Raw genomic sequence first — 17,944 nt, 5'->3', positions numbered from 1 at the left:
GTGAAACCTTGCCTTAACAGTCAAAAAGAGATCTAATATTCAAACAAGTGTATGATCAGAACTATACCGCTGCAAAATTTACACAAATAACATGCCTTGGTTGCCAAACACCGGTTACGCCCACTTTTGTGGCCTTGAACTTTGTGCGATATTCACTTTCTCGAGGAATTGAGTGTTTTGGATTTTGACTGTCATAATGCTCTCTTTGTGATCAATAGGCTGTTGCCGCTTATTCAGATTTCTTTGTTGCGATAAACCCTCTGCTTGAGCAGTGTTCCAGTTTTCTCTGCAGTGCAGTTAAACAACCTGATTCGTTTCCAGGTGTATACAAAGTGGGATAAGTAGGAGGGAGAATTAACTAACAGGTTTGTAATTAATCAAGCCTTCTTTTGAGAAAGGTCACACATACTGAATAATCTTGTGTCTAATGCTACAAAGGGATCATACTACAATTAAGTGTTGTAATTTCAAGACCAGGATCCTCCATATATGGAAACCTTGAGTTTGTTATTTACTCCCAAAAGGAAATTGTTTCGAAAAGATAATGGACAGTTTATTCTCATTTATCTTACAGTTACGAAACATCAAACGAGTCACGAAACATCAGTTATAAACAGATATTTGTAGTAATCAAAACGTAAAATGTTCTGAACGAATGTGTCATTTTGTAGGACTGGCTCAAACAAAGCACACGGAAAATAACAGGGAAATGGGTGAGTAGAGGACTATGGTCTGAATGTTAAATTATCCACAGGTCAAGGTAGAAACTGTTCCACTGTTCATTTAATTCAACATAAATTCTCACTTAAATTGTGAGATTACAAGCATATTGTTTCATGCTTTTATGCGTACTCGTGCTATTTGTTTATGTTTCACTGTCACTGATAAACCTATTAATATGTATGAAGAAACTTGTAAATGTGAAGAACTTGTAAAATCAATACATTAAGGAGTCATGTAACAATTACATGTGAATCTGACTTCCCTAACTGAAAATGGAACGTCAAAAGGCACTTTGATCACAAAACGTTTACGCATACAATTACCACCCAGATGCGCCTGTCGGATGGTCAAAGGACGTTTGTCCAGAGAGAAGAATTGTGGTCTTGGGACGGACAGGGTCTGGCAAGAGTGCTACTCTTCATTACAGAGAATCGGCTAGAAAGGAAGTCAGCAGTGAAGGAGAGATGTTGAAAAACCTCATCATTGGTGCTGTGAAGTTGGCCGGGCCCGAATTACTTGCAATTGCTTTGGGTAAGGTGGGCGAATAATTTAAGCAGCCAACTGTCCGAGCGACAAATAAATCTGATGAAGCTGAATCACCTGCTGACAAGCAACAGGCTACAGATAAAAGTACCAGGAAGGAGGACGACAAATAGTTGAGCAAGTGTTATTAGTTATGAATAGCATCCACTACCGCGTATTTCTTCAATCGCCCACCGATTACAAACCATTGATCGCTTGTTCACATTTTCAAATATGCGCTTATTATTGATTGTAATAATCAAGGTAGATTGTAAGGCATCTTTCGGTTGTATATTTGTCCGTTTTGTCTGTTCATAGCTCAGATGTTTTGGGTTTTTTCTGTGAAATCACACTTCTTTAATAAAACGGTTTTTTTATCCAGAAGTCTTCAGATTTGATGTTATAAAAAAAGTTGATATTCGGAAAACAATTTTCGCCTCAGTTGATTCGACCCGGGAAAGCATTCCACTTATCACATACATGTAAGTAATTAATTCCAATAGTAACACAGAGGCCCAAGACAAGGAGGAATCAGTCAATGTTAACGTTATGTAACCTGTGCATGGATCACGGACACATGCGTCATGCTGTAGTACTCTGCTTACCTTGTTACAAGTATTATAGTGAAGCGACGGTAGGATAAATATTGCAGTGTGGGTGACGAGACGAGAACAAATTGAACGTTCATAAACAATATGTCTATATACAACCTGTCGTTAAAGAACAGTAAAACAACGGTAAACATAAAACTGGTATTTGAAGTTAACACTGATATCATTGTTTGTAAAATGCATAACGTAAAAACAGGCTACTAATCGCCATCAACTAAGAGGTAGCTCACCATACTATGGACCATTGGGACATTGGATGGTACCTGCATGTACCCTAGATGGACTTACACCTTCCCTACAGCCACTGGTGATTGTAGACAATATTAGCCATTGATTGAAATACCACACATTCTACGATTAAAACACATCGTAGGAAAAAGGCAACAACAATGAATGAAATAGGACTTGCATACCTTTTCAGAGGGTATTGTATTCAGAGAGAGATAGTGAGTGAGTGAGGATTTACAGTTCTGATTTACTGAAAAGGACAAATAAAAACGACAATAAATATCCAGATTTTGACAGATGCAGAAGCAAAACTAGCATGGAACTTTAAAACCAAACCATAATTGCTTCCATATACATTACACTAACTGGCTGGACATAGCCAACACTCTGTGGTAAGTTACAATGCCGGCGAGATCTATGAGGACTGTCAATGCTTTAGCTGACTACATGGGTCCGAGCTGGATCTGCATCATTCCTTCAGGTGTCTGTTATGAAAACATCAATTATTGATTAAAATCACGGTGCATTATGGCGTCCGTCACAGCAATGACACAAACAGATAGACAAATAGGTTGTTATTGTGTATACATTAAAATATCATTAAAATATCATCTGTAAAGGACACATACATAATAAAAATACCATTAGAAATATACACAAACCACTCCTTTAGGTCTTATGATTCGACACATGCAGTCTGAGTTATTTTCATTGGCGTCATCTGTTTCATTTGGACACCTCTTCTATTTATTTCGAGATTTATTTCGAATATAATGAAATGGAAATGATTCAGCAGCCTTGTTCCCCACACACCAAGCGTTCAGCAGTATTCCATCTATATGACAGCGGTCAGTAAATAACCTGGACATGACAATCCAGTGATCAACATCATGAACATCGATGACCGATGACATTAGTCAACTAAATCAGCTAGCCTGACCACCCGATCCCGTGAGTCGCCTCTTACGACAAACAGGGATTGCTGAAGATTAATACTAAACCGAATCCTCACGGCTCTTCACGGAGATTCAGTCAAATATCACCTCATCATCTAATGCAAGGACAGTTTCCCTATGTAAAACAACATATAATACAGAAAGAATACCTGGAAAAGAAGCATTGAAGATTTGCATCTGTTTGAGATATAAGCTGTCAAAAAATATTTATTGCGTATTCAAGGACAGGGTGTATTTGCATAAGAAGACAAAGTGCCATGAAACATACGTAGAAAATTATGGGAGTAATTTATTGGTTGTGTTTACTGTGTGAAGAGTTAACCTGCATGCATTTAACATATTTCGTGAAGCAGCTTACACCATTTCTTTACAGAAAACATTGACTGTTTAAACTGTTTAAACATTTCAAAGCAGTTATAAAAGAAGAGATAATTTCAGAAAGCAAAAGCCATCAGATTTCATTATCTTACTACACCCTACAGGAAAGATTCAACATCTTTGTTTGGCGAAATGTCTTTGGTTGGCGAAACCCACAGTAAAGTCAACTTGCACTGTGAAACAGTGAAATGAAACATATTCAGATACGGACTATAGATACAATATAAGTCCCCCTTTAACAAGTCCTTCTGGGACGACCAAAATATAAACTCCCCCTTTAACAAGTCCTTCTGGGTCGACCAAAATATAAACAACAGCTCTCTTTCTGTCCCCGTGTACGCCCCATCTTTATGTTTTTGTTTTTAGATGTATCATAAATGTACGCTATATATATATATATATGTATGTATATATGCATACATATATGTATATATGCATACATATATGTATATATTACATTGCAGTCAGTTAACAGGCAGTGTTGTGTAAACCCTGGTATATTTGTGTATTCGTGTGGTTTTATGTGACAGATGACGTGTCGTACATGCTTACAAAAACTCTATGATGGTTTATGATCGTGTCTCTACCAAACCTGTCTACATTTTCACCGGTTTAAGGTTTGAGATTTAACATTTCACCATTTAAATACTGACACGGTTTGCAAGCCTACAATTATGGACTGACACAGTTGGATTGAACATGCTCCGCAGGCCCTGATTTATGCAGAACACATTGTCCCGACAATACACACAGCTTGTTCCCGATTCTGCTTCCCATGAGATATTAAATCATACATATGTACTCCACGACCCGTCACTCTACATGGTATTTTGATGGGTGATTTCCTTGTTTGGGCCTAATATGGCCATCTTGCAAAGCGAGTGAATGAGTTTAGTTTTACGCCGCACTCAGCAATATTCCAGCTATATGGTGCTGTCTGTAAATAATCGAGTCTGGACCAGACAATCCAGTGATCAACAACATGAGCATCGATCTGCGCAAATAGGTACCAATGACATGTGTCAACCACGTCAGCGAGCATGACCACTCGATCCCGTTAGTCGCCTCTTACGACAAGCTGAGTCGCCTTTTATGGCAGGCATGGGTTGCTGAAGGCCTAACAAATATCACGTCAGGGCTGTCCACAGCAACAGAAACTAGTTGGGTTAAAAAGCACAATACACGAAGCTGGGTGAATTATGTCAATGCACTACAGTATCTGTATCTGTGTATCAGGGTTTCCTTTTACAAAGCTAATCACTAAGGGGATCATAAGTCACGACGGTAACTTTAGTGCAATGTTAAAAAATGTGAGGTTACGTTAGTAAAGGTTGCTCCGTGAAAGGGGCCATAGGTGACGTTGTTTAATCTGACGGCCGAGATGATCCCAAGGATGCTCTATAGGCGATACGTCGGAGGATCTTGCTGGTCAAGGCAAAACGTTTACGTTGTTGGTGTTCAAGAAGTTCCGGGTAACAACAGCAGCATGGGGAGTGGCGTTGTCTTAATGAAACAACGTGTTTCAGGATTCTGTTGGAGGAAGGGTAGCACAACGGGTCGTAAAACATCATCTGTCAGGTTCCCCTCTATAACCACCAACTCAGTCTTTCTGTCACCACAAATTCCACCCCACATCATCACACTGTCTCCACCAAACGGCTCGACTTTCTGGACGCAACAACGTGCTGTACGTTCGTTCTGACGTCTGTATACACGAACACGACCATCAACTTGGTTCATCTGGAAACGGCTCTTGTCACTAAACAGGACTCTGTGCCAGTTCCGCTGCTGCCACTGCCAAACTGCCCTTGCCCAAGCCAGTCGACGACGTCGATGTTGCAGCGTTAACGTCATGCCCCGGAATGGTCTGTAGGTCCTGATATCGTATCGGCGGAAACGTCTGGATACAATCCTTCTACTGATTGCATGGCCAAGGCTGGCTGCTGCTGATGACTTCACGGTCGGGAATCTGTTGCTCATGTGAAGCACCCGTAAATGGCGGTCTTCCCGAGGGGTGGTGACGGGCGTTCTTGCTGTCCTCGGCCTGTCTGCAATCCGACCGGTTGTTCGGAAACGTGTCATCAGTCTAGTGGTCGTTTTCTGCAGCAACCTATGACTCTGGCTACATGACTGTGCGATGCACCTAGCTGCAGCATCCCAATAGCTCGTTCTCTCTGTTCTGCTGTAAGTCGAGGCATGTTCTTCGTGTCCAACGTAGGGAAGAGATGTATTCGAACAGTCGAGCATCATTTTTACACTGTAATTTCATACGGGGATTTTACCGCAGAAGCATTTAAAAAACATGAATAAAAGCGATTTTCACGCTTACAACATAGTCCAAGTGAGTTTCCTTTCGGCGTGACGTGGGCATGCGTTCGGGAGATGTGTTCCTATTGATTTTCCGTTATAACGGCAAAATATGCAAAAATATGTCAATTTTTACTTCGGGGACGTTTCTATGGCCGTCAGTTTAGCAATAGCGTTAACGTTATCCTACGCAGTATTACTTCTACAGTTCTGCTGGGTATGCAGCGATGTGATTTCTCTATTAGAGTATAGACATCGCTTTCAGCACAGATTGGCCATGCCTTAACTGATTGCAAACGACGCCCAAACGATCTGTTTTGCGTTGTTACAGCTGAACTGTCTAAGTCGATGGTTCTCTGCATCATATGATGAACTGGGATGTACTAAATGTTCATAAAAGGTAAAAACATTGCATGCTAAACCACCAGTAGATTTATGTTTACAATTTACACTCAATGCAGGTCTAACAGATTTAGCTGTTTTATTGGAAGTGCATTATCGTCATCATAAGATATGTACAAAGCGCCATATCCACGCACTAATTCATGCTTAAGACGCTGGTATTTTTTTCCCTCGATCACTGAATGTCAATCTCAACGGTACATCGTATTATCAATCTCAACTCCGTTGGGAGTATACAACTCTTACAGTCACTAGCTGCACGGAGTTATCGTGGCTTTCCCATCCTAACGCGGTACCCATTCACAGCTGGGTGGACTGGGACACATAGTCACAGTACATTGTCCAAGTTCACTGCGTATTCGTGGATTCTTTTAAGTGTACAGGGTTGCGTACTCTACTGAACACTTTGTTGTGACAACCACTGAAAGAGTCTGCACACAAAGTTGACTTCAAAGTTTTCACACCTGGACACAAATGGGCTCGATCCCGACAGCTCAGCCTCGCTGGATCACTAGCCCGGTGCCTTAACCAGTTCGCCCACCAAACCAAATATAGGTTAAGGATTACCACAGTACTCAAACAATGCAACAGCGGCTTGTAAACAAATCAGAGAGTCTAGTGATAGATATACAAAAAACACACACATCATTTTAAATTACGATAGCTGTGTAGGTATTCTTCTGCTGACATCTAAAGACAGGCGTTTTCTAAGTAGAATTTCTTTTGTTACAACGCCCAACACGTTTTCACAGAAAGACACACAACTCTCTGTGTAACGCTGTCTGTTATGTGATCTTGTGTCGAGCTGTCACCATAGAGAATATTCTCACGACCCGATGTAAGTCCGTAGACCGGCGTTATATACTCTTAGAAAAAAGTAGGGGATTCATTCTTTATTTACGATTAAAAATATCTAGAAGATTTATCGGAGTCAATCAATGTTGATAAGATAATTTTTGAGAGTGTACATCCATTTGCACTTCCTTACAACGATAGCTATTTGGAATTTAGTCGCTTTTGAAAGATGATTGGTGTATGGCATGTACTTTGCATGTGTACGATTTTCATTTTAAAACAAACGACTAGAAACAAACACTAACAAATATGTGGTGAAAGATGAGTGTCAAAATTAATATTCTAAATGATTTCTCGACATTCTTGAAAACCGTCAAATGAAGAATGTGACCACATGCACGTGTATGGTTCTACTGTGTTGTGCACGTGCATATCATGCATTGTGTTTAGGGGTGGTAATAGAGGGAAATGGTGGTGCGTTCATAAGATGTCTGTCCTTGAAAGGTTTGTCAACGCTTACACTTCCTATCAAAACTGAAAGTTCAGGTTCGCTTACTTTTTTGAAGAGTAGATATCAAGGAAAGACTCAATTGTTCCGTCGAGCATTACGCGATAGCAAGGTATAACATTCTCAGTGGAATGTCACAGCACTTAAGAAACTCTTAGTTACGAAAAGCACACATATTCGTCGATATGCGAAAAAGGACTAAAGATAACAATGCCATTTATGAGTAAATAATATATTTAATATTGCACACGATTAAAACTAGTAATTATGCATTAATGTAGCAACATGAAGACAGAAACGGATTCTGATGTAGCCTGTTTACCATGTATATGGCATCCAAAACGCCTCAACAATAAATTGTGAATTTTGTGGTGTAATCAGTCATATACATACCGTCTTAATACACTCTTACACAATCTCTTTCTTTCAGTTAAATATAGACATTGGTTCATACGTACTATTAAAATAGCTTAGCCAGAGCATATTGTAAAACAGTCAAAAACAATTGTTTGAATTCCTGGACGTATATTCAATAGATCAACATCCAGATTGAGAATGATGGACATGTCAAGGTCAGTGCCCGTTCATTTGAGGACCTAGGCTTTAGTCAGACCACGCTAACCTGACCGTGACATGGCCGTGACCTGGTGGCTTGACATAGCGTGACATACGTGACAAGTTATTTTGACATTCACAAGAAGAATATGTTGTTTATATGGCACTACGTTTCGCCAAAGATATTGAGAATTCTTTTTAAGTTTGTTCTTTTAATAACACAGAGAAAGTTTAATAATGAATTTTTAAACGATGCATTTTTCGTGGAAGATATATTTAAACGTTGTAAACGGCGTGAGTAAAGATAAACTGTGTAGGAAATATTACGTAGTACAGTTACATAGTGTATAGATAGTTAGCAAGTAAATATAGGTAACCAACAATTAAACAGTTGAACATACTGCTTCGATTGTTTGAATTGCTAGACGTATATCTTCAATGAATCAACATCCAAATGCAGGCTGATAGGGATCTCAAGGTCAGTGTCCGTTCATTTGAGGACACAGGCTTTAGTCTGTTTTACTAATCTCTATAATACTGATTATCATGATAATAATGATAACATGACAATGATAATGATACCAATGATATCTTTTTTTAAAAAAAAATAAATTCAGCAAATACCATGGAATGACCACTTTTCACCTTTTGAGATATTGGGTTTTTAATTCAAGTTTTTAATTTCCCCATTTTAATGTATAACATGGAGTATGGAATATGCTGAGTGAGGTTTCAAATGATGTGCACATACGACGCCATGCGTGATAATACGTTTCAGATGACACATAAAAGTGTTATACAAAACGATAAAACGTTATAATTATTCTTTTGACTTGCATTGGTGTACAGTAAATGGGACTGAGTTTAGTTTAATGCCGTACTCAGCAATGTTCCAGCTACATAGCGGCGGACTGTCTATTATCGAGTTTGGAACAGACAATCCAGTGATACACAGCATGAGCATCGATTTGCGGAACTGGGAACTGATGACATCTGGCGGCCACCCGACCTCGTTTGTCGCCTCTTACGACGAACATGGGTTACTAAAGGCCAGTGTTCTAACCTGGACCTTCACGGGTGATGTACAGAGAATAACACTAGTTGTGTAGAGTATTTGCCAGTGGAGAGTAAATAGATTTGAGTGACAGATAACACTAGATACATGCACCTTACAAGGTAATGTAAGCAGATGGCACATAAAACGTAATTACGATAGCTGTGTAGCCATATCATAGTACGTTATGATTATCCGTTTGACTTGCAATGATGTACAGAAAAAGCTGATAGTTGTGTAGAGTATTTACCAGTTCAACGACTGTAGAAACTGTTGATTACCGCTGATGGCAATGTGAAGATGTAACTAAAGGAAAGTATGGAGTGAAGTATCAAAATGGCATCATATTTTCCAAGTAGCAGCAAACATTTCGCTTGAAAAGGTTCTGTTAGGAATTGAAGGTGAAATAATTATTCAATAGATGGAATCCTCTTTATGTTTAAACACATTGTATTCAAGTATGCTATTGAAAAACATGTGCCTCACATAAAATTTCTTTACAAAATAATTTATGACACACTACGATGTTAGCAAATGTAAAATTCTACCGAACAAATATTGTTTTCTGAACTTCTGGTCAACGTTACATTTGTTGTTAGGTTAGATTTATATTTAACTATAGTAATGTTTACATGTTTAGGTAATGTATACCTGCACTGAAGCATTGAGTACTGTTTGCTGTCTGCTTGTATGTTTTGATAATGTATGTCTGTAAATGAAAATATTAAAAATGTTTTAAAGCTATCACATTAAACCTCATATAATGCAGATAGCACATGTACATATACGCAAAACGGATGGAGTGACATTCTCTTGGTGATACCTCCGGTCAGCTCGGGTCACCACGGTGCCGGATCTGACCCGTAGAACAGTGACCAAGCTACTCCCATTACCTTGCCTGAACTCACTTTTAATGTCCAATGTGACATTCAAAGTCTGTTTTATTTGATGTTTTATAAAAATGGTGATTTATCACATCCTGCTGCAGAGCCACTTTGGAATGTATCTGTGTTTTGGCGTCAAAGTGTTTTGTATAAAAGGATGGCAGTATCTAATGCCATCAGTATCGCTCTAAAGTCCTCTGCTGTTCAGATCATCTCATCCACTGCTCAGATCATCTAACCGAACAGAATGGTTGCTTTTGTGGCTGCTTGTCTTATCTTCGCCTTCACTGGAACTGCCTACGCTGCAAGTAAGTCCATATAACTCTAACTGTACAATAATGATGTTGTGATGAATCTGCGCTGCGCGTTATTGTTTGAAAACATCATTCAGTTTGAAACTCCACATGGCCAAATGAGTTAATAAATAAACGAATTCACGTTTACATCTATATAGGTAATATTGAAGCTTGAAATATACGTTTTGGGGTGCCCGATGGTAGCATTTGCTCGTCATTCTGAAGGCTAGGGTGCGACGGGTCTTCAATACGCATTGCGCAGAGCATCTGCAGCATCGGAATTATATCAAGCAATGTAAAGTTTCTTATCAGTATGATGCATCTGTAATACTAATCAGTAAATATAATCGGCGGACAATGTACAACTTCAGAAATGCTCATTATACACACAACTTCCGATTGTAAAGAATCTATGTAACAGCGTCGTCGGTGTAACAAAGATCTTCATACACGCTTCCACAGTATCAGGAATGACCAGTGAATACGTGTGCACAATGAGAAAGATATCTCCATGAACATGTTTTCAACATTAGAAAGGCCAGAATGCTCACTTATTTGAGAGCCATTAAGAAGTTGGAGAACTAAAGATGGATACGATATATGAACGAACAACTTCTTTTACAATTGAAGCGACATTTGGGCGTAGGTTCTCACTTCGTCCTCGCGGGCTAGTGGTGTGAAACCATTGTACGAAAGTGTTCATTCGTTATAACATATAAGAACACACACACATCTCTAGCTTCGGAATATGCCAGAACAAATGTCTTTAAAACTAGGACAAGTATGACACACTAATAATGGTGCCTTAGGGAAGGCCTATACAGTATTCTATTTGACACTGTCCCACTTCATCGTGTTATACCTCCAGCCCCCACCAACTGCACTCTCACTGGATGTGGTTTCGGAGGCAAGTGCATCAACAATGCCGCTGGTACCGCCTCGACATGCGTCTGCTATGAAGGATTTGAAATCAGTTTACAGACTTTTGAATGCATAGGTGAGTAAAGTGAAGAGTTACTTTGTAAATATTGTTTCTTTACTGAAAATATCAGCCCTTTCAAATTTCACCTCTTTCGGTATGTGATCAGATGGATTTGTCTCTAGATAACTATAGATCAATACCTATTACCCTTATGGAAATTATTTTGTGATGAAACAGGAAAATGAAATTAATTACCTCGAAATAATGAGAATAATGAACAAATTCAAATTAGTAAATAGTGTAATGTACATATACAATGCCCCATCTGTGTTGTTTTGTTCTAGATATTTGATAAGCTACTGTCCATATATTAATTTAAACCCAGGCCTGCACACAAAACAAATACTCACATTGTGTGTTTCCTCTTACAGATATCGACGAATGTAACCAAACCAGTGCTGCTTTGTGCCGCAACGGCTACTGCCACAACATGTACGGCGACTACAAATGTAACTGTTTCCCAGGATATCTCCCTCACTTCCCTGACGGAAAAACATGTGTCTTAAGTAAGTTTATATATTTTTAAGTAAGATATGTAAATCTCAATGAGAATTCTATACTGTCGGTTTGAGTCCATGATACTGCGGCTGGTTAGAAACATTGCCGTAAGTACTGGTCTTCAGAAACCCATGTTTGTCGTAAGAGGCAACTAACGGGTGGTCAGGCTTACTAACGCAGTTGACACATGTCATGTGTAGATCGATGTTCATGCTGTTGATCACAGGATTGTCTGGTCAAGACTCTATTATCAACTACCACCGTATTACTGGAAAATTTGCTGAGTGCGAAACAAGTATGACTTGTCCACAGGATGGTACGCAGGCTTGAGCCGACCGTGCTTGTTGCAAAAGGCCTATAAAACCAGGTTGATGATCATCAGTGTCCCAGTTGAGACGATTATTTACAGATCATAGTCATACAACTTGAATATTGCTGAGTAAGGTGTTAACAACGAACAAACACGTGTGTTGTGGGTAGTTCCATCAAGGAACATGAATATGTGACACGTTTTATGGATATCACTATGCTTTTCACCGATGAATGAGAAATGATCAGTTTTGAAAGATCGTATAAGAATAAAAGGAACGCGTTATCTGTGAAAAAAATCATGCATTTAATGTGCATCTGTCTCCAAACTGAAACGTGTCTATACAGTTAAGGATATTTGTGTCGGGTGAGTGAGTAAGTGAGTTTTTAGCTGCTTTTAGCAACCTCACGGCGGGGGACTTCATGAACAGGCTTTCTACACTGTGGGAACGCGAAACCAGTGCCTAGATTTTCGAAGCTCTCTTAAGTTAATGTTAATGTATGGCACTTACGACTATCTTAGCACTAAGTGAGCTTCGAAAATCTTGACGTTTAGCGTGCCGAGAGAAGGGTTTTGTTACTAGACTGACTCGCCCCCAGTTGCCTCGCCATTCACATATTCAGTATAAAACCCATTTATGTTTCAGGTCAGTCCAACACTAACACCACCACCAGCAACAATTTCATCATCGACTTTCTCAACAGCATCCCTACCTTCCTGTGGCCGTATATCTTGGGGGAACTGTAAGAGGATGTCCCCAACACTCTCAAAATTATGAACGCTGTGTACTGGTCCCGCTGACGTCTAACAATCATAACAAATGTAACCACTTTGAATAAAGATTTATAGTCATCACATGTCACACTGTCTTGATATCAGGCTATCATTTGTCACAATCTATGTGAGTGAGCACTAGTGAGTGAGCACTACGTCACTCTTGGCCATATCGTGAAGGTCATATCGTGAAGGCATTAACCAACAGGTTTCCCCAGCACCACAACCAACTGCAGAAGACCATATGCTACGTGTTATCAGCACGGAAGCTATGTTGAGGCACCGTGTATTCATTTAGCCTTAACCAAGACAATTAATTAGATCCGTATGCCAATAGGAGATGGTGGTATATAAGCGTCATAATACAGTTGGGTTCCTTCCAGAAATGAATTTGTTATTTACCGGTGTCCTCAGTGATTGGAAAGTAAGAATCTCCTCCCTCTGTCTCCATTCATCCCTGTCCATATTCTTTCGCCATGTTTTCTCCGTTTATTTCAACTTCTTTTATGAGGACAATTAGTGGGAACTCAGATTATCACTGAGGGAAGATCTGATCAGAAATAGGTAAATTCATGCAAAACGACAGTTACACATACTATAGTAGAAATTCGTGGAATTTATTTGACCTAACCTACTAGTAGTCTTAGATATTTCATCCACTACCACCTTAATATAGCTCCCTGACCAAACACGACGGGATTGTTTCCAATGTGGCCGATATGTAGTATTACATACACAAAGAACTCGGTTAAGCACCCCCTTGCATACGTCACGATTGAATGAACCCCGATCTTAACCCTTTGGTGCATATCTGAGACAAGACTGGTCGTCGCGTGAAATAAAGGAATTTTGCTGTACAAATCTATCCCAGTTAGAAACTGCTTTACACGAGAAATGGTAAATCGTGTAAGACACACAAAATGACATTTTTAATTCATCAACAAAATCAACATTAAACATTTCATGCATCGCCGTGCTTTGGTATGAAAATCAGTGTTCTCGTTCAAACCGAAAGAAAAAAGGGCCTGGATTCCAGTCATTTTGTCATTTTTCCAAGAATCATACGGATCAGAAAAAACTCCATCTCAGTCACCACGAAAAGCTTTGTATACATATTGAAAACCTATCATTGCAAAAATATAGAGGGTGTTCTTTGTGTATGTACATTAACGAAAGGTGTCTCCCTCTCATTCATAGACTGGATGTTGAAAGCTACGCTCAAACTGAACTTTTGAATGAAATTTATATTCTTGCACAATTTGGGAGGTTAACTTTAACACTTTCTGAAATTGTAAGCCAGGACTGTTTAGACTGTTTATGACCACTTGACTTAGCGCATTTGAAAGAAATCGAACTGTATGAAAAATGTAGAATCTTAAAATCGAAGATCGTTTTATTTTACTTTGAGTGTGGTATAGAACTGCTATCATATTGATTTTCAACATCAGTTTTATTTTGTCAGCTTATTGTGTAAAATATAAGACATTTTCACGCCGCAGATATGCCGGGTTGTGAAATTGCCGATGCGGTGTTACGAAAGCCTTACTCACTCTTGGTAACTTCAACGACATTGTCAGTCGTGTTTCCTTTCAGTTTATCGGGGAAATGACTGAATAGTAAAACATTCAAGGACACTTTCAAAAGCAGTAGTAAACTGCCATCTACGCGTTGATAAACTGGGACAACGGGAATCAAGTCGACAGTTCTACAGTGCAGCAGGAGTGCCACTCCTTGACGGATTAATAAAACCGAGACTCTCGAATCAGTTTGCCTTCACAACAGTGTCCGCCGCGGCCGAGAGAAGAGCTTATAGAGGCGTCCACTTTGTAACAGCTATTTGTGCAGAGGGGCGTTACTCTAATCAGACTGTACCTTAGCTGGGCATGTTTCCCAGTTTCATTAATTCGAATAATTAATTAAGTGTATTTCAATGTAGTGACATGTGGGCATCTACTGAATTTATGTGAATAAATACAATTCATATTTCTATCAATCATGGAATCAAATAGGAATTTTACACCATATCTTACGTATATAATTATATGCAGTTCCCTAGCATACCTGTTGTATCTGTTACCTCTTGGCGTCACAGATCCGTTTATTTTTCTTTAACAAAATGTCAGTACATTTAGTTTACAATACTTTACTTAATTTGCATGAGAGGAGAGGTTTCCGATTTGGATTCCTTTGGGAATGGCATCTGAGGCAAGGCACTGGAACCGTCCAATCTGAGATACATACATGAGGAGGACTTCTTGGAGTTATTTTACTCTACAAATTAGTTTGGTGGGGTTTTTTTATGTCGCCACTCTCAGCAGATCCGAGTTAGAAATGGTCTTTACCAACCAATACCTGTCGTAAGAGGCGACTAACGAGAATGGGTGGTCAGACTCGTTGGATTGGTTGACACATGTCATGGTATTCCAATTGAGGAGATTAATGTAAATGCTGTTCATCACTGGATTATCTGGTCGACATTGTGTTATGTACAGATCGCTGCCATAAACATGTTACAGAGAAACAACAAATGTGTTTTTCATGTCTAGTTTCCCTGTGAAGATCTGGGTAATAAACTGACTTTACCAACTCATGGATGTCATCAAAGAACAGACACTCTGACATGTCATATCAACCCGGTGCTCATGATGTCACCCACCGGGTTATCTGTACTGGACTAGGTTATTGTCGGAAAGTTGTTGATGTAACAGACAAACAGTGTACCTACAGCAATCAACAACCCTTGTCACCTAACATCTGTCACCGTGCAGTGTGGACAGTGGAATGTGTTTGAACATTGTCTGTTATTACCCATTTCCTATGATACCAACATGATCAACTGACAGGCATTGCCTCTGTGACCTGTTATCAATCACAACATGATGTCAGCCCATCAATAAATGATTGCTGATACGATACAAAGGTATAATTTCAGGTATTATTCAACACTGAGTGTTCATTTTAATGACACATGAGATGCAAAGCTGCCTTGTCCAGTTCGTGACCCAAATCTGTTAAAATAACCGAATGAAAAATTAAACTTATAAAACATCTCTAAATTATCAACCGTTTCGAAAACTGCAGATATTTGAAGGTCACGAAGAATTCACTTCTTGCTGATATGAACGTTACATTATGTATAGTACTATAGCATGAGGAAGCAAATTTGACAAAGAACTTGAATTCGAGATAAAATCTATTGTGTGTGGGTGTCACAATCCTGATATGTGTTACAGATCCATATTCCTGGAAAGCTACCTATCAACTACTCACTATCTTAATTTCGTAGGAATTCTTTCATAACAGGGCATGTGGGCTCCCGTTCACAAAGTTATCATAGCCTTACGACTGTCATACCTCCTATAGTGTAACATAGACTAAGGACAGGCGTAGCGCTTCGATAGCTTTGTGAAGCTGGGCCCACGCGTTTTGACAGTCTTAAAAACTGTTACAAAATGTGTATGGAGGTAGAGGCACAGTTAAACAAATTTCCAAAGGGCGGTATGAATATGTATTGATTAAAATGTTTCCATTTAATTTGTCCAAAGGGTATCTTTGCTAATACAGGGAGTTACATAAAAGAATCATTAATATTATATTATATTAATATTTTACGGTTCAGGGTTGCTTATATAAACAGAAAAATTAGGTTTGCATCAATATATCCAGTGAACTGAAAGACAGTTCTCATCAGAATCGTGTGCAATGCATGAAACACATCTTCAAGTGCCCTACAACAAATCGGCATGTTAACCTTGAATGTCAAAGAGTAATTAATATTTTTGGTTGTCTGTTTTTAATATCACGCATTAAATCAGAATAAAATCATTCTTCTATATATATACCATTAAAATGTGAATTTGGTGAATCAACTCGAACACCACAGGTACCACCAATGTAACTTACATTGTGATCTCTCCAATGGAGTGTGGAGGTTTCAATACTGATTTCATTTTTCTTTTTGTTTTGACAGGGGAGAATACCAACTCATACCTTTTCGATCCTTTTGGGGTTTTACTGCAATATAAGGCAAATGTTTTCAAACAGGTATTAAAAACATGCATGATCATCCATCGACAAATTTAAATTTACATACAATTACACCCAATGCAGGACTAACAGACTGAGCTACTTCATAAGCAATAAAATACAGGTTAATGTTTACAGCCCGGCGTCACACAGCAGAACTCAAGTCATGCACTGAGGTGATATCTCCGGTCAGCGACGGTCATCACAGGGTCGGAACTGACCTTTAGTACAGTGACCAAGGTACTCCCTTGGCCTGAACTTACCTGCATATTTATCAAAAAGACCTAGAAACTATTTATAACCTTTTGTGAAATTGTGACAATGTACAACATATGGCATGAAGTAACAAAATAACCTCATGCTGCTCAAATAAGCTGTTTGTTCTAAAAGATTGTTTGGATTTTTAACGGTGAAGATAATGATTCAATATACACAATAGTCCTTCGTTCACTCGATATACAATCAGGTGTGCTATTGTAAACTATGTGTCTCGTATCAATTTTGCCTATTACAGGGGCGGTGGTGTAGTCTAGTGGTTAAAGCGTTCGGTCGTCACATCGAAGATCCGGGTTCGATTCCCCGCATGGAAACAATGTGTGAAGCCCATTTCTGGTGTCCCTCGCCGTGTTATTGCTCTAATATTGCTAAAAGCGCCGTAAAAGTAAACTTACTGACTTCTACGTAGTACGATTTTACCAAATATCTCCAACTGATAGAAATGTTTGTAACAAGATGTGTTGTAAATAGACAAATGACATGTTATAAATGGTAGTACAAAAATCGTTATTGGCTTTATCCTCGAGGGGATTAAATATTATGGTGACAAATATACCAGAATTTTAAACGTGGTATTTTTGCCATTTCAACTGTCGACTTAATTTTCCTACAGTCGCCAGCGGTTGAAAGCGTGGGGTAAATCCAACTAGGCTCCATGTAGGTAGCAAAAGCGCTGTAGGTCTCCATGGTCCCTAGTATAGTGATCTATCCTCAGTTGATGGTGACCTGTAGCTTGTTTTTAATTTGCATTTGTCTTCGTAAATAAAGTAGTTATACATTTACGTGCTTGTTTTAGTCTCCATGGTCCCTAGTATAGTGATCTATCCTCAGTTGATGGTGACCTATAGCTTGTTTTTAA

At 39.0% G+C, this 17,944-nt stretch overlaps 2 protein-coding genes and 1 long non-coding RNA gene across 3 annotated transcripts; 2 read left to right on the top strand and 1 right to left on the bottom strand.

Annotated features, from left to right (window-relative positions):
• Positions 1-245: 245 nt before the first annotated feature.
• LOC137296937 (uncharacterized) lies at positions 246-1,626 on the top strand. Its single transcript, XR_010957676.1, has 3 exons — positions 246-365; positions 672-713; positions 1,054-1,626. It is a non-coding gene; the product is annotated as an uncharacterized lncRNA (long non-coding RNA).
• Positions 1,627-4,876: 3,250 nt separating this feature from the next.
• Positions 4,877-5,668, bottom strand: LOC137297215 (uncharacterized). Its single transcript, XM_067829227.1, has one exon. It carries the CDS (start codon positions 5,666-5,668, stop codon positions 4,877-4,879), a length of 792 nt encoding a protein of 263 aa, XP_067685328.1.
• Positions 5,669-10,135: 4,467 nt separating this feature from the next.
• LOC137297214 (complement component C1q receptor-like) lies at positions 10,136-12,756 on the top strand. Its single transcript, XM_067829226.1, has 4 exons — positions 10,136-10,231; positions 11,088-11,216; positions 11,573-11,707; positions 12,656-12,756. Exons 1-4 carry the CDS (start codon positions 10,171-10,173, stop codon positions 12,754-12,756), a joined length of 426 nt encoding a protein of 141 aa, XP_067685327.1. The 5' UTR covers positions 10,136-10,170.
• The last annotated feature ends 5,188 nt before the right edge of the window (positions 12,757-17,944 follow it).

Source organism: Haliotis asinina, chromosome 9, assembly GCF_037392515.1.
Source record: "Haliotis asinina isolate JCU_RB_2024 chromosome 9, JCU_Hal_asi_v2, whole genome shotgun sequence".
Lineage (NCBI taxonomy): Eukaryota > Metazoa > Mollusca > Gastropoda > Lepetellida > Haliotidae > Haliotis > Haliotis asinina.
The sequence above is the reverse complement of the archived record's forward strand: the minus strand, read 5'-3'. Positions and strand labels throughout refer to the sequence as shown.